This window comes from Mastomys coucha, unplaced genomic scaffold, assembly GCF_008632895.1.
Source record: "Mastomys coucha isolate ucsf_1 unplaced genomic scaffold, UCSF_Mcou_1 pScaffold18, whole genome shotgun sequence".
Taxonomy (NCBI): Eukaryota; Metazoa; Chordata; class Mammalia; order Rodentia; family Muridae; genus Mastomys; species Mastomys coucha.
The window spans coordinates 59,151,006-59,164,677 of NW_022196900.1; the positions used below are offsets into that span (position 1 = coordinate 59,151,006).

The 13,672-nt window shown below is 38.8% G+C and overlaps 2 protein-coding genes across 10 annotated transcripts in view; one reads left to right on the forward strand and one right to left on the reverse strand.

Moving 5' to 3' along the window:
- The window catches only part of Itgb3bp (integrin subunit beta 3 binding protein), a 57,037-nt gene extending 52,592 nt beyond the window's left edge, over positions 1-4,445 (reverse strand). The window contains exons 1-2 of one of the 5 annotated variants that reach the window (XM_031377935.1): positions 3,843-4,072; positions 3,365-3,425 (exon numbers count right to left, since the gene is read on the reverse strand). Coding sequence is in view for 1 of the 5 variants with exons in the window: in XM_031377932.1 (XP_031233792.1) it covers positions 3,847-3,851 (5 nt within the window). In the remaining 4 variants the exon portion in view is untranslated. The other 4 variants (XM_031377933.1, XM_031377934.1, XM_031377936.1 and 1 more) reach the window with 4 other exon arrangements.
- The window catches only part of Efcab7 (EF-hand calcium binding domain 7), a 49,047-nt gene continuing 39,348 nt past the window's right edge, over positions 3,974-13,672 (forward strand). Inside the window, exons 1-2 of one of the 5 annotated variants that reach the window (XM_031377927.1) lie at positions 3,974-4,299; positions 6,360-6,547. In XM_031377927.1, the coding sequence (XP_031233787.1) occupies positions 6,361-6,547 (187 nt within the window). In that variant the 5' untranslated portion in view covers positions 3,974-4,299; position 6,360. Of the gene's footprint in view, positions 5,471-5,717; positions 6,063-6,359; positions 6,548-13,672 lie in introns of those variants that run through there. The other 4 variants (XM_031377925.1, XM_031377924.1, XM_031377926.1 and 1 more) reach the window with 4 other exon arrangements.

The window sequence follows — 13,672 nt, forward strand, 5'->3', positions numbered from 1 at the left end:
AATTGCATTCAGGACTCTTCAGAACTGAAGAGAAAGCTCAGCAGTTAAGAGCACTGACTGCTTTTCTAGAGGCCCTGAGTTCAATTCCCAGCAACCACACGGTGGCTCACAACCATCTGTAATGGGATCTGATGCCATCTTCAGGTGTGTCTGAAGACAGCTATGGTGTACTCATATACATAAAAGAAATAAATCTTAAAAAATAATTGCATTTGTTGTTGCACCAGTCTGATTAAAAGCCTAAACAAGTGTAATATATAGCTAGGCTTTCAAGCTGGGCATCAAAGTGCATGCCTGTAATACTAGCACCTGGGAGATGAAGGCAGTAGGATTAAGAGTTTATGTACAGCCTCAGCTACACAGTGAGGTTGGGCTACACGCATTTTTTTTTTTTTAATTTAAGAAATAGTACATTAAATTTTTTTTCCAGAAAACTCTCAGACTTTGTAAGACTATCAGCAGAATTAACCTATCCTAAGAACACTGTCATAGTTAGAAACTCCAACACTAATGCTATTCTAATTTTTTATCTTTGGAACAGAATTAAGTTAATTTTCATAGAAACAGACTGTTTGGCTGTAGCAGCAAGATAATACACATTAATTAGAAAGACTAGGTAAATGGTAGTAGGAAGTGTATAGATCAAGATGTGGGGGGTGGGAAAGACTCAATGGAAATGCAATGGTAAAAGCTGTTTCACTTGCCATTACTAATATGTAAACAAAATATGGTGTAAAATTTCTTCATATAGTCTAAAGCAGCTGCTCTCCCCATCCCCCCTTTAAGTCTGATTTTAGCCTTAAACTCCTGATCCCATCCTCCTGCCTCCTGCTTCAAAGCACTATGCTTATAGGTACCACCACCACATCTGTCTTAGGATAATTTTTTTTGTTTTTAAACAGCAAATTTATCAGTTACTTAATGTTTTCGATCAACTGTTCTATTCATTAGGATTCAAACTCTAGTGTTTTAGTCCAAATGATTTTTCCACTTCCAGTCTAAGAGTCAAGTTTACAACCTAGATGAATCATGTTGCCTCTGGCTTTAGAATATACATAGAAAAACAAGAGTACATTTGCTTAGGGAGACTAAAGAAATGAGGAGCAGCATTTAGTTGACTCACCAGCTTCTCTTTTCTAAAAAGGGCCAAAGGCTCTAACAGATCTCAGAGAAACCGTGCTTACACAGATCTCAGAGAAACTGTGCTTACTGAGAACATAAAATGGGTAATCTCTAAATCTAAAAAAACAAACAAAACAAAACATAAAACAATTTAATTTGGTGGTGATTCCTTCTCCTAAAAAACAAAATGATGTTCAAATTATCAAAGCAAGCAAGCACAGATTTCATCACACTATTTAAGAAACAGCATCCCCAACAGGACTGGACGCACCTGACTGTCCCTTCTCTGGCCCACCTTCCCCCATGTGGCAGGCATTAAAATGAATTTCATGCCATGTCCCTGCTTTTGGACACAATCTTTTGCTTTTGCTATAATCTTAGCACACACACATATAAGCCCAAACAACTGCCTATTTTGCTTGCCCTTAAACCTTAAAGGCTGTATGCAGTCCTCCCACGAATCTGTTCTTCAGTCACTGTTTTTAAAATCCTATCCATTGTGTCTTCACTAATTTATTCCTTCTCACTTATTTTATACTCATTCAGGCCACACTTTTTCCCCCGATTTCTTTTGTAAAAAAAAGAAAAAAGAAGAACAAAATACATTTTTCAGTCAAATTTAAAGAAAATTGTGAGTGGGTACAGATCACACATTTCCACAATTGCATACCAAAATGTGTCATTTCAACATCACTGAAAATCATTCCAGTTTCTGGGACTGGAGAGATGGCTCAAAAGGTAAGAGTACTTGCTGCTTATGGAAGACTGGGGTTCAGTTCCCAGTAGCTGTATGGTGGTTCATAATCATCTCTAACTCCAGTTCCAGGGCATATGATACCCTCTTCTGGACTCCCTGGACACCAGGCATGTAAGTGGTGCATATACATACATGCAGGCAAAACATTCATCCACATTATAATTTTTTTTAAATTACCTTTCATAAGAAGTTCCCAAGATAACTACTTGTATTAGTACAACTTTGACTTCATAGTTTATCACATTGAAAAACAAAGCATCTCACTAGCAAAGACAGAACTCTTCACTAAAGCGGTGGTTCTCAACCTTCCTAATGCTGCAACCCTTCAATAAAATTATTTTTGTTGCTACTCCACAACTTTAATTCTGCTACTGTTATAAATCATAATGTAAATATCTGTATTTTCCAATGGTCTTAGGTGGCCCCTGTGTAAGGGTTGTTCCACCACGAAAGGGGTAATAACACACAGGTTGAGAACCACTGTACTACAGTGTGACTATGCTTCATATGTTAAATTATAAAGATGGACTTTAATTTCTTTGTTAAAACACATTAGCAGCAAAACTGGGTTTAGGATGCAGTTCATCAGGTACAGTGCTCACTTACTATACACAAAGCTTTAGGGTGGATCCCCAGCACTGCATAAACAGTGGGTAGTATGCAATCCCAGCACTGGGGGAGGTGGAAGGAGAATTAGAAGTTTGTTGTTTTCTTCAGCTACAAAGTGAGTTTAAGATCAACCTGGATTATACAAGCCCCTTATTTTTTTTTCCTTTTTTTTTTTTTTTTAGAAAAAAATGGATCAACCAACATGACTGTTATACATATGGGATGTCAATGTAATTATTGTCAGATACATGAAAACTCTTCTAATATAACAATGTCTACTGATATATTAAAGTTGCCAGTTGCAAACAAACAAACAAACAAACAAAAAACCATCCACTTTTAATAGATTTTGGTTCCTCACTTCTGTAAACAGATCAGGAACATAGTTCACACACCAAATTCATTTTCATTCTTTTCCTGCTTATTTTTTGTTCCATCATCTTTGCCAGCAATGTGATAATAGACATTTTTCTAATGCAGTAAAAGCCAAATCTTTTTAGAATGATGAGTCAAAAAGTATAGATTGTTATTTCTGAAGGTCCTCCTACTTTTATGTCAGCTCACATGTAGCACAAGTATCCCCGATAAGGTTTTATTTTGCATTTTACTCGAACAGGAAAATGTTACCCTAGGTTAGAAGTACCTAAATCAGCCTGGCACAAGAGTTAGCCCTTCCTCCTCCCTCAAATTCTTTAAAGACCCTTTAAAAAAGCTTTTTATACAACCGCTAACTGTGCTTTATCTGTCTTATATAGGGTAGCCAAAGAGTAGAATACAAGATCGTCTAGCACAATATCCATCTCTACTATGGTCATTTTCGGTAATCACATTATTGAGGTTGGGTCATAATTTAAAGATGATCCAATACAAACTTACCTTTTATTTTCTCAAGCTTATTTTTATAAGTAAGAAAAGTAAGTCACTTATTACTGAGTTGCTAAGTGAGAATATTAAGGAATCCAGGCACTGAAATCCATTCAGTCCATGAAATCTCTCCCAAGTTTCAATGAACTCACTACACAAATACTTAACAAGCATTTAAAAGTTCTACAAATCACAGAGACATATTTACTTAATTACTGTTTCATTCTCAGTCTGTTAACTCTAAGTTATTTCAAGTTAGACATTACTCAAATTTAGCCCTCAACTTACACAACGATGGGAGGTTTTTGAGAGCCAAAGACGTGTTGGAAAAGTATAGGTGGATTGGGAATATCAAGCATCCCTACGCTGTCAACAGAGACAAGTTTATAAAATAGAAAAGACAAGGTGACCATGGGGCTGCATACTCTTCCTGCATACTTATTTTGCTCATAGATAGACTGTAAAACAGCAACGTCTAGGGAAAGGATACCTACGGCATTCCGGGACTCTGTTGATGAATATAACCAATTAAGAAATCGCAAAGACGGCAGCGTAAAAAGTCCGCGTAAAAGTGCTGGATGAGGTGTCACACCGAACGCAGCTCGCCGGAAACAGTCTCCACGCGAGAAAGAGCCGGAACGTGTGCATGGAAATGGTGCAGGGAGTCTAAGGCCAGAACCCACCTAGCCCCAGCCGCGTGTAGCACACGACCCTCTCTCACTATTTTGTACATACCAGCCTAGTAACAGATAAGTTACAATGCCATGACTGCTCTCTCTCCGTCAATGATCCACAGATCTCTGGTCGGAGCGTTTGGAAGGTGCTCTGCCTCTTACTTCCGGTGGCGGTGAGGCGCAGTTGCTATGGTAATCTAAAAAAGGAGGTGGTCTGTCCGGTTGCGCTTAGAGGTTCGCGGAACTACTAACGAAAATTGGCTGCTCTTCTTGGTTTGTGAGCTGAAATTAGGTAGCAACCAACCCCCGCTCTTGCTCTTTCGCTCGCTTTGCTCTTCATTGTGCGGCTGCCTCTCCCATCTGCTACGATTACATCTGTGTCCTCCTAAGAGCCGGTGCATGCCCGGAAACACTCAAGGGAATGCAGCATTGTGGCCGGAGGAATACAAAAAACGGAGAGAGCTTGTCTGGGATTAGTTGTGACTGTTAAACGATGCAGCGATGGTGACTGGATGGTTCTCTGTTTTCACTCGGTCCTTTAGACGCCTTAGGCGCTTTTAACAGTTTATTTTTCCTGTTTATTGTGTGCCTGGTTATTTATGGAGCCGTTTGCTACAATATACTCTCCAGGCCCCTGTCTCAGACTTGGGCTAGAATTTTAAATAAAATGTGGTTTCCGAGCCCTAAGGGTGCAATTATACATTTATTTAAGCTTCAGTTTAGACTCTCTTCACAGGAAGGGAAAGAATAGAATTCTGGAACATTTCTGCCCTGGGATTTTCATGTGAGAATAACCCTATTTGGAAGGAGCATTTGAAGAAGATCCTTAAAAATGTTTTTAAATTGCTTGCTGTAAACTGAGTGCTTGTTCTTCCTTATTGGAATAGTTTTCTTTCATGTTTGTGAGATGGCGTGCACGCATATGTGTTTAAAACCGATGTTTAATTATAGTGATACCAATTTGCAGTAACCAGACTGTGACACCACATCCCTATGGGGTCCTTCTAAATCTGGTGTAATATGAAAGTGTCAGGCAGGCGGTCTGTGTATTATAAATAGGGTACTTCATCCATGATAAGCGATTATTATCTTTCTTTCCCAAGTGTAAAAGACCTACATAATTCAAGAAGGTGCTAGTGATTTAGGCCTCCTGAGTAAGAATCCAATGAGTCCTGAAGGGGACCCTACCTGTGTCATCTTATTGTTCAACATGAACTATTCAGTTTATTAGATTGGAATGTATTTTTAGAAGTCAACGCGGGATAAAGTAATGTTGGAAGTCATTATACCAGCAGAACAATTTTGCACTGTGTAGTAGCCTTTGTTCAATAAACCTTCATCCACATTAAAAGAAGAAATTACTGAAATTTCACAACTTACTGCTGACTGAGTGACATCTTTATCTCTCAATTTCATCACCTGTAAAATGGACAATAAGTACCTGGTCAGTGTAGTAAAGGATTAAATAAGATGGTTGATCATATATTAATGTCTTAAGAGCAGATGAGCTGTAAATTCTAAATGTTATTACCAGTAAAGGAACTTTATAAAGCTCAATGTATGTGTATGCACCTGTTTTTTTTTTTAAATTTATTTTATGTATGTGAGTACACTGTAGCTGTCTTCAGACACACCTGAAGATGGCATCAGATCCCATTACAGATGGTTGTGAACCACCATGTGGTTGCTGGAATTTTAACTCGGGACCTCTGAAAGAGCAGTCAGTGCTCTTAAATGCTGAGCCATCTCTCCAGTCCTATAATGTCCAATGTAATCAGTGAAACTTCAAATATTCAGTGATTTGACATGAGCTGTATTATAGAAATGTGAATGAAATGATAGTTAATCCTGCTATGGAGGGTGGGTCCAACTGCAGTTGATTTACATTAAAAAAAATCTCACTGATGGGGAGTTTCACTCCATGTATGTTTTCTTTAGCATTTATGTGTCCTGAAGTATTCTATATGCTTCACATTTGTGAACTGATGTAATCTTAACAACCCCGTGAAGTCTCCTCTGAAGTCCTATTTTGACATGTATGCATTTTCTTTGTTCTGATTCTTTTGTAATTATGCTCTATCATTGTTCTTTGGGATATCATTGTATATTTTGAGAAATTATATACATTTGTGTATGTATAAAACTAGAAATCAATTGTTAAGGACTTATTCTACTTAACATATAAGTTCATAGAAATGTTATAATATTTATCTTTTTTATTCTATATATAAAAGCTTTAATACCCGAGTATGCCACCCCATGGTGGCACCTTTGCATTTTAGGTGATTTACATCCACCAAAGTAAAAATTTTTCATTTTTTATTTTCTAACAGAATGGCCAGCAACCCTGGAAGTGATGCAGCTTTGGGTACTCAGAAGTCAGTGCTTTCAGGGAGCCCTCGAATGAAGAGATCCCCACTAACTGAGCAGGAGGCATTCTATATGAGTTGCAGAGCCGCCTACCTAACGATCTTCAAAAGCAGCTTGGAAAACATTATGTCTAAAGATCAACTTTACCTAGGTAACTTTTTGAAGCCGAACATTTTCCCTTATTTATTGAAGTTAATAGAATGAAAAGTTTGAATTAAAATTACATCATCAAATCATTCCAATTTCACAGTGAAACAAGCAAAAGAACTTTAAGAAACAATAGCTGTTTATGTAGTTACAGATTCTAGGGACTTCCCAATTTTATAGGTATTTCTCTCATTCTCATCTATTTATCTGATGATCTGTCTATCTGTCTGTCTATCTATCTATCTATCTATCTATCTATCTATCTATTTATCTATCTATATCTGTACACACACAAACACACACACACACATAGAGAGAGAGAAGATTGTGTGTATTCAAAGCATTCATCAGTTACTACTTAAGAGTTGGTATTGTTGCTGTTTTTCACACACACACACACATACACACACGTGTGTACACATATATAGAGAGAAGATTGTGTGTATTCAAAGCTTCCATCAGTTACTACTTAAGAGTTGGTATTGTTGCTGTTTTTTTCAATTGAATTATTTCCCTTGTTTTATTACTTTTAAAAATGTTTAAATTTAAATTCTCCTCCGTCCTCTCCTCGGTTTTTCCCTCTCACCTCCCCTGCCCCATCTACCCATCCCCTCCTCCCTTTCTCCCCAGAAAAGGGGAGGCCTCCCATGGACATCAACCAGCCCTGGCATATCAAGCCACAGCAAGACTAGGTATATCCTCTTCCACTGACACTAGATAAGGCAGCCCAGTTAGGGGAAAGGGGTCCAAAGGCAGTTAGTGTAGTCAGAGACAGTCCCCGCTTCCACTTTAGGAGTCCCACATGAAGACCTAGCTGCACATCTGCTACATATGTGCAGAGGGCCTAGGTACATTCCATTTGTGCACTCTGGTTGGTGGTTCAGTCTCCACGAGCCCCCATTGGCCCAGGACAGCTGACTCTCTAGGTTTTCTTGTGGTGTCTTTGACCCCTCTGTCTAACCTCAATCCTTCATCCCCCTCTTCCATAGGATTCTCCAAGCTCCACTCAGTGTTTGGCTGTAGGTCTCTGTATCAGCTTCCAACAGTTGCTGGGTGAAGCCCCCCTGATGATGCTAATGCTAGGCTCCTGTCTGCAAGCAAGACTGAATATCATCAATAGTGTCAGGGGTGGGCTTCCTCTCATGGCATGAGTCTCAACCTGGGCCAGTCACTTGGTTGACTCTTCCCTTAAATTCTGCTTCATCACCTACCCCTGCACATCCTGTAGGCAGAACAAACTGTGGGTTTATGGTTTTGTGGCTGGGTTGGTGTCTCATCCTTCATTGGAATTCTTGCCTGGCTAGAGGAGATGATCTATTTCAGCTCCGTATATCCCTCCATTACTAGGTGTCTTAGCTAGGGTTGCCCTCACAGATTCCTGGGACTTTCTATTGTCCTAGGTTTCTAACTCATTCCAGAGATGCCTCCCCCAGTGCAGTTGTTTCTCCTAATACTCTCTCCTGTCTTCCCTCTACCTCATCCCCTCTGTTTCCATCCCCATGCCCTCCCCTATCCAGTCCCCTCCTTTCACCACTACCAGTGTCTAATCTATTTCCCCTTCTCAGTGAGATTCAAGCTTGCACCCTTGGGCCTTCCTTGTTACTTAACTTCTTTGGGTCTGTGGATTGTAGCATGGTTATCCTGTACTTTATGACTAATATCCCCTTATGAGTGAGTACATACTATGTTTGTCTTTCTGGGTCTGGGTTACCTTACTTAGGATGATCTTTTCTAGTTCCTGCAAATTTCATGATGTCATTGTTTTTAATGGCTGACTAATACTCCACTATGTAAATGTACCACATTCTCTTTATCTGTTCTTCAGTTGAGGGGCGTCTAGGTTGTTTCTGGCTATTATGAATAAAGCTGCTATAAATATAGTTGTGCAGGTGTCTTTGTGGTATAGTGGAGCTTCTTTTGAGTATATGCCCAGGAATGGTATAGCTAGGTCTCGAGGTAGATCTATTTCCTGGTTTCTGAGAAACTGCCAAATTGATTTCCGAAGTGGTTGTACAAGTTTTCATTCCCACCAGCAATGGTGGAGTGTTCCCGTTGCTCCACCTCCTCTTCAGCATTTGCTGCTGTTGAGTTTTTGATCATAGCCATTCTAATGGAATCACAGAGCTTGATGACTCATTTCCTTGATGACTAAGGATATTGAACATTTCTTTTAAGTATTTCATGGCCATTAAAGACTGCTCTGTTGAGAATTCTGTTTATAGCTGTACCCCATTTTTAAATTGTGTTATTTGGTTCATTGATGCCTCGTTTCTTAAGTTCTTTATATGTTTTGAATGTTAGCCCTCTGTCAGATGTGGACTTGGTGAGAACCTTTTCCCATTTGTAGGCTGCTTTTTTGTCTGTTTGGCAGAGTTTTTTGCCTTACAGAAGCTTTTCAGTTTCATGAAGTCCCATTTATTAATTGTTGATATTAGTGCTATTGGTGTTTTATTCAGGAAATTTCCTATGCCAATGCATTCAAGGCTACTTTCTCTTCTATCAGTATTAGTGTATCCAGTTTTATGTTGAGGTCTTTGATCCACTTAGACTTGAGTTTTGTTCAGGATGATAGATACAGATCTATTTGCATTCTTTTACCTGCAGACATTCAGTGAAACCAACACCATTTGTTGAAGATGTTTTCTTTTTTCCATTCTATAGGTCAAGAGTTCTTAGGTATGTGGATTTGCCTCTGGTTCTTCAATTCTACTCCATTGATCAACCTGTCTGTTTCTGTACTAATACCATGCAGTATTTGTTACTATTCCTCTGTAGTACAGCTTGAAATCAGGGATGGTGATACCTCCAGAAATTCCTTATTGTACAGGATTATTTTAGCTATCCTAGATTCTTTTTGTTTTTCTATATAAAGTTGAGCATTGTTCTTTCAAAGTCTGTAAAGAATTGTGTTGGGAGCTGGAGAGATGACTCAGTGGTTAAGAGCACTGACTGCTCTTCCAGAGGTCCTGAGTTCAATTCCCAGCGACCACATGGTAGCTTACAACCATCTGTCATGGGATCTGATGCCCTCTTCCCATGCGTCTGAAGACAATGACAGTGTTCTCACATACAATAAATAAATAAATACATAAATAAATAAATCTTAAAAAAAAAAGAATTGTGTTGGAGTTTTGATGGGAATCGTGTTGACTCGGTAGACTCTTTTTGGTAGGACGGCTATTTTTACTATGTTAATTCTGACCCATAAGCATGGGAGATCTTCGCATCTTCTGATATTGTCTTCAGTTTCTTTCTTCACAGATGTGAAGCTCTCGTCATACAGGTCTTTTACTTGCTTGGCTAGAGTTACACTAAGGTATTTTCTGTTGTTTGTGTCTGTTGTAAGGGATGTGCTGCCTTAATTTCTTTTTCAGCCCATTTATCATTTGTGTAAAGGAAGGCTACTGTTTGTTTTTTTGGTTTTTTGGTTTTTTTTTTTTGAGTTAATTGTGTATACAGTCACTTTGCTGAAGGTGTTTATCAACTATAGGAGTTCACTGGTGGGATTTTTGGGGTCACTTAGGTATACTATTATATCATCTATGAATAGCAATACTTTGACTTCTTTTTTCCAACTTGTATTCCCCTTGACCTCCTTTTGTTGTCTTATTGCTCTGCCTAAAACTTCAAGTACTATCTTGAATAGATATGGAGAGAGTGGACAGCCATGTCTTGTTCCTGACTTTAATGGAATTGCTTCAAGTTTCTCTACAGTTAATTTGATGTTGGCTATTGGCTTGCTGTATATTGCCTTTATTGTATTTAGATATGTGCCTTGTATCTATTGCTTTCTCCAAGACTTTTTTCTTATTTATTTATTTATTTATTTTAATATTTTTGTATAGTCCAGACTTTATCCCCTTGCTGGTCCACCCTCTTACTGTTCCACATCCCATACCTCTACCCCCAACCCCAGTCTCCACGAGGATTTCCCCATCCCCATCTCCACCCTCACCCCCACCCCCACTCTACCAGACTTCCCCACTCCCTGGGGATTCCAATCTCTTGAGGGTTAGGTGCATCTTCTCTGATTGAGTCCAGACCTGGTAGTCCTCTGCTGAATATGTGTGTTGGGAGCCTCATATCAGCTGGTTGGTGGCTCAGTGTCTGAGAGATCTCAGGGGTCCAGGTTAGTTGAGTCTGCTGGTCTTCTTATAGGGTCACCCTCCTTAGCTTCTTTCAGCTTTTCCCTAATTCAACCATAGGGATCAGCAGCTTCCATCCATTTGTTGGGTATAAGTATCTGTATCTGACTCTTTCAGCTGCTTGTTGGGTCTTTTGGAGTGCAGTCATGATAGGCCTCTTTTGGTGAGCACACCATATCCTCAGTAATAGTGTCAGGCCTTGGGGCCTCCCCGTGAGCTGGATCCCTATTTGGGCCTGTCTCTTTTCCTGTTCCTCAGGCTCTTCTCCATTTTTGTCCCTGCAGTTCTTTCAGACAGGGACAGTTATGGGTCAGAGTCTTTGACTGGGATAGCAACTCCATCCTTCTACTTCATGTTCCCCTCTTCCCTTCCCTGTCCTCTTTCCCACCCAGGTCCCTCCCTCTCTCCCCCCTCCTGTTTCCATTTTCAGGTCTTGAATAATTTTATTCATTAAAGTACATAAAAAATAAAACGCATTTTTACAACCTGTAAAATACGATATCCAGGGCTTGCTGTAATATGACAGCTGGACTCTGGTGGTGCCATATTGCCCCGTCTCTTGTTGATTGTGTTCTTATGTTGGCCTTTAGCCATCTGGTTGCTGCTGGTGCTGCCAGGTTTCTAGGAATGCAGGCAGAGTTGTGTCAGAGTTGTGGGCTGGAAAATGGAGAGCAGAGGGCCAGATAGGTGAAGTTCATTGCTTCGGGGTGTGTCCCAAGAGGACCTAGCAGACAAAGGCTTGGTCCCTCCTAGCTGTCCCTGGTGCCAGCAGGCCCTGGGAATGCAGGCAGACCTGTGGCTTGTTGCTGTTTATTATTTGTTGGTGTGGTGGTTTATATTTATAATAATAAAATAAGAACACTTCTATCTTAGTAGTCTGAATTTTTTAAAACTATTTTAAAAGATTTATTCCTTTTGTTTTATGTATGAGTATTTTTCCTGCATGAATATGCACATCCTTTAGAACTAGAGTCACAGACAGTTGTGAGCAGGAGGGTATCAGATGATGACCTGGGGAGGGGGAATGACACAACGTGAACAAGGACAACATGGACAAACATTTCCATTGTTACTGGAATTAGCAGCAAGTGTGTTTGCCGAGCTTCTATTCCTGAGAGTTATAAGATGGTTTTTCTAAGTCTTGACCAAAATAATTTCTTTCTCTGGCAGATTTTTAGCCTTCAAATTACTGCTTCATTTAGGTTGTTGTTTATTTTCCCATTCTAGTTGGTGGGGTTGATTGGGGATGGATTCCTAAATGCATGTGCCATTTCTCTAATTCTATGAGCGGATAAATTATGAATATTTTTTGTTCACATACTAGGTAAATACTTTTTCTTTATTCCTAGGGCAGCATAATAATCAATGATTTTTGTCTGTATACAAAATGTGAAAAAAAAAGTTCAATGGTATCGGTTTCCATAAAGGTTTTATAAGTATGTACTACAATGAAAACTGCTGTTCGCAGGGCCATGACATAACTCAGTGGCTAAGGATATCCACTGTCAAACTTGACAAGTGGGGTTGTATCCCTGGAACCCACAGGGTGGAGGGAAAAAATAAATTACACACACACATGTACACACCCCCACACACAATAAATTATATTTAAAAAAGTTAAATCTGCTGACTGTGGTTCTTGTTTCCCTTCTGGTGCATTTCAGTCATCTAAGTACAGTGCTCTGAGACAAACTGGAGGATGGGAAAGTGTCTATTAGTTTTTCAAACAGAAGTTATCACTACAAGTGTTACTCTTAACGTATAGGCTTTACATGGGCTAGAGAAATGGCTCAATAGGTAGATGTGCTTGCCATAGAACTTGAGGACTTGAGTTCAGTCCCAAGAACCCACATGGGAGGGGAGAACTAATTACAAGTTGTCATTTGAACTCCACGTTTCTGCTGTGGCATGTATGTGTAGGCACACGTACAAATAATAATAATAGTAATAGTAATAAGAACAATGACAATAACTGCAACAACAGTACATAAGATACAATATATTTTAAAAGATGTAGAGTTTACAGCTATATCACAGAACTTTGGACCCCAAAAAGTTTGTTTCTCTGGAAAAACAAAGTCACCTCTATATTATTGTGTACAATGAGTACCCAATAATTGATTCAAATATTTGTATTTATTATATTGATCTAGTTTCCTTATGGGTATGTCTCTGAATTGCCTTGTATTTACTAAACTGTATTAGATTAAATGGTAGAAAATTCAGATAATAATTTTAGTGTTGATTTATGATACACATATATTATATATTCCTACCCAAAATAGTTAGAAATGTTCTATAATAAAAGTTGGTAGTACAATTCAGAACACATATAGCTTTACAAATTTAATGATTTTTTCCCTTTTGGCGGCTCAGAAACTCATTAGTTCATTACCGACAGTTATAAAAGTAATATGTAGAAGTTCATTCACAACTCATTATATCACTTGTATTCAACTGAACAAGGTGTCTATAATTGTGTTTAGTGTTGTGTGACATATGTAAATACACAGATCCTTTCTGAGGTTCTAACTTTTATAGGGATGGTGATTCCACCAGAGGTTCTTTTATTGTTGAAAATAGTTTTTGCTATCCTAGGTTTTTTGTTATTCCATATGAATTTGCAAATTGTTTTTTCCAAGTCTGTGAAGAATTGAGTTGGAATTTTGATGAGGATTGCATTGAATCTGTAGATTGCTTTTGGCAAGATTCTTACTATATTAATTTGCCAATCCACGAGCATGGGAGATCTTTCCATCTTCTGAGATCTTCTTCAATTTCCTTCTTCAAAGACTTGAAATTTTTGTCAAACAGATCATTTACTTGCTTAGTTACAGTCACACCCAGGTATTCATATTATTTGTGACTATTGTGAAGGGTGTTGTTTCCCTAATTTCTTCCTCAGCCTGTTTATCCTTTGTATAGAAGAAGGCCACTGATTTGCTTGAGTTAATTTTATATCCAGCTACTTTGCTGAAGTTGTT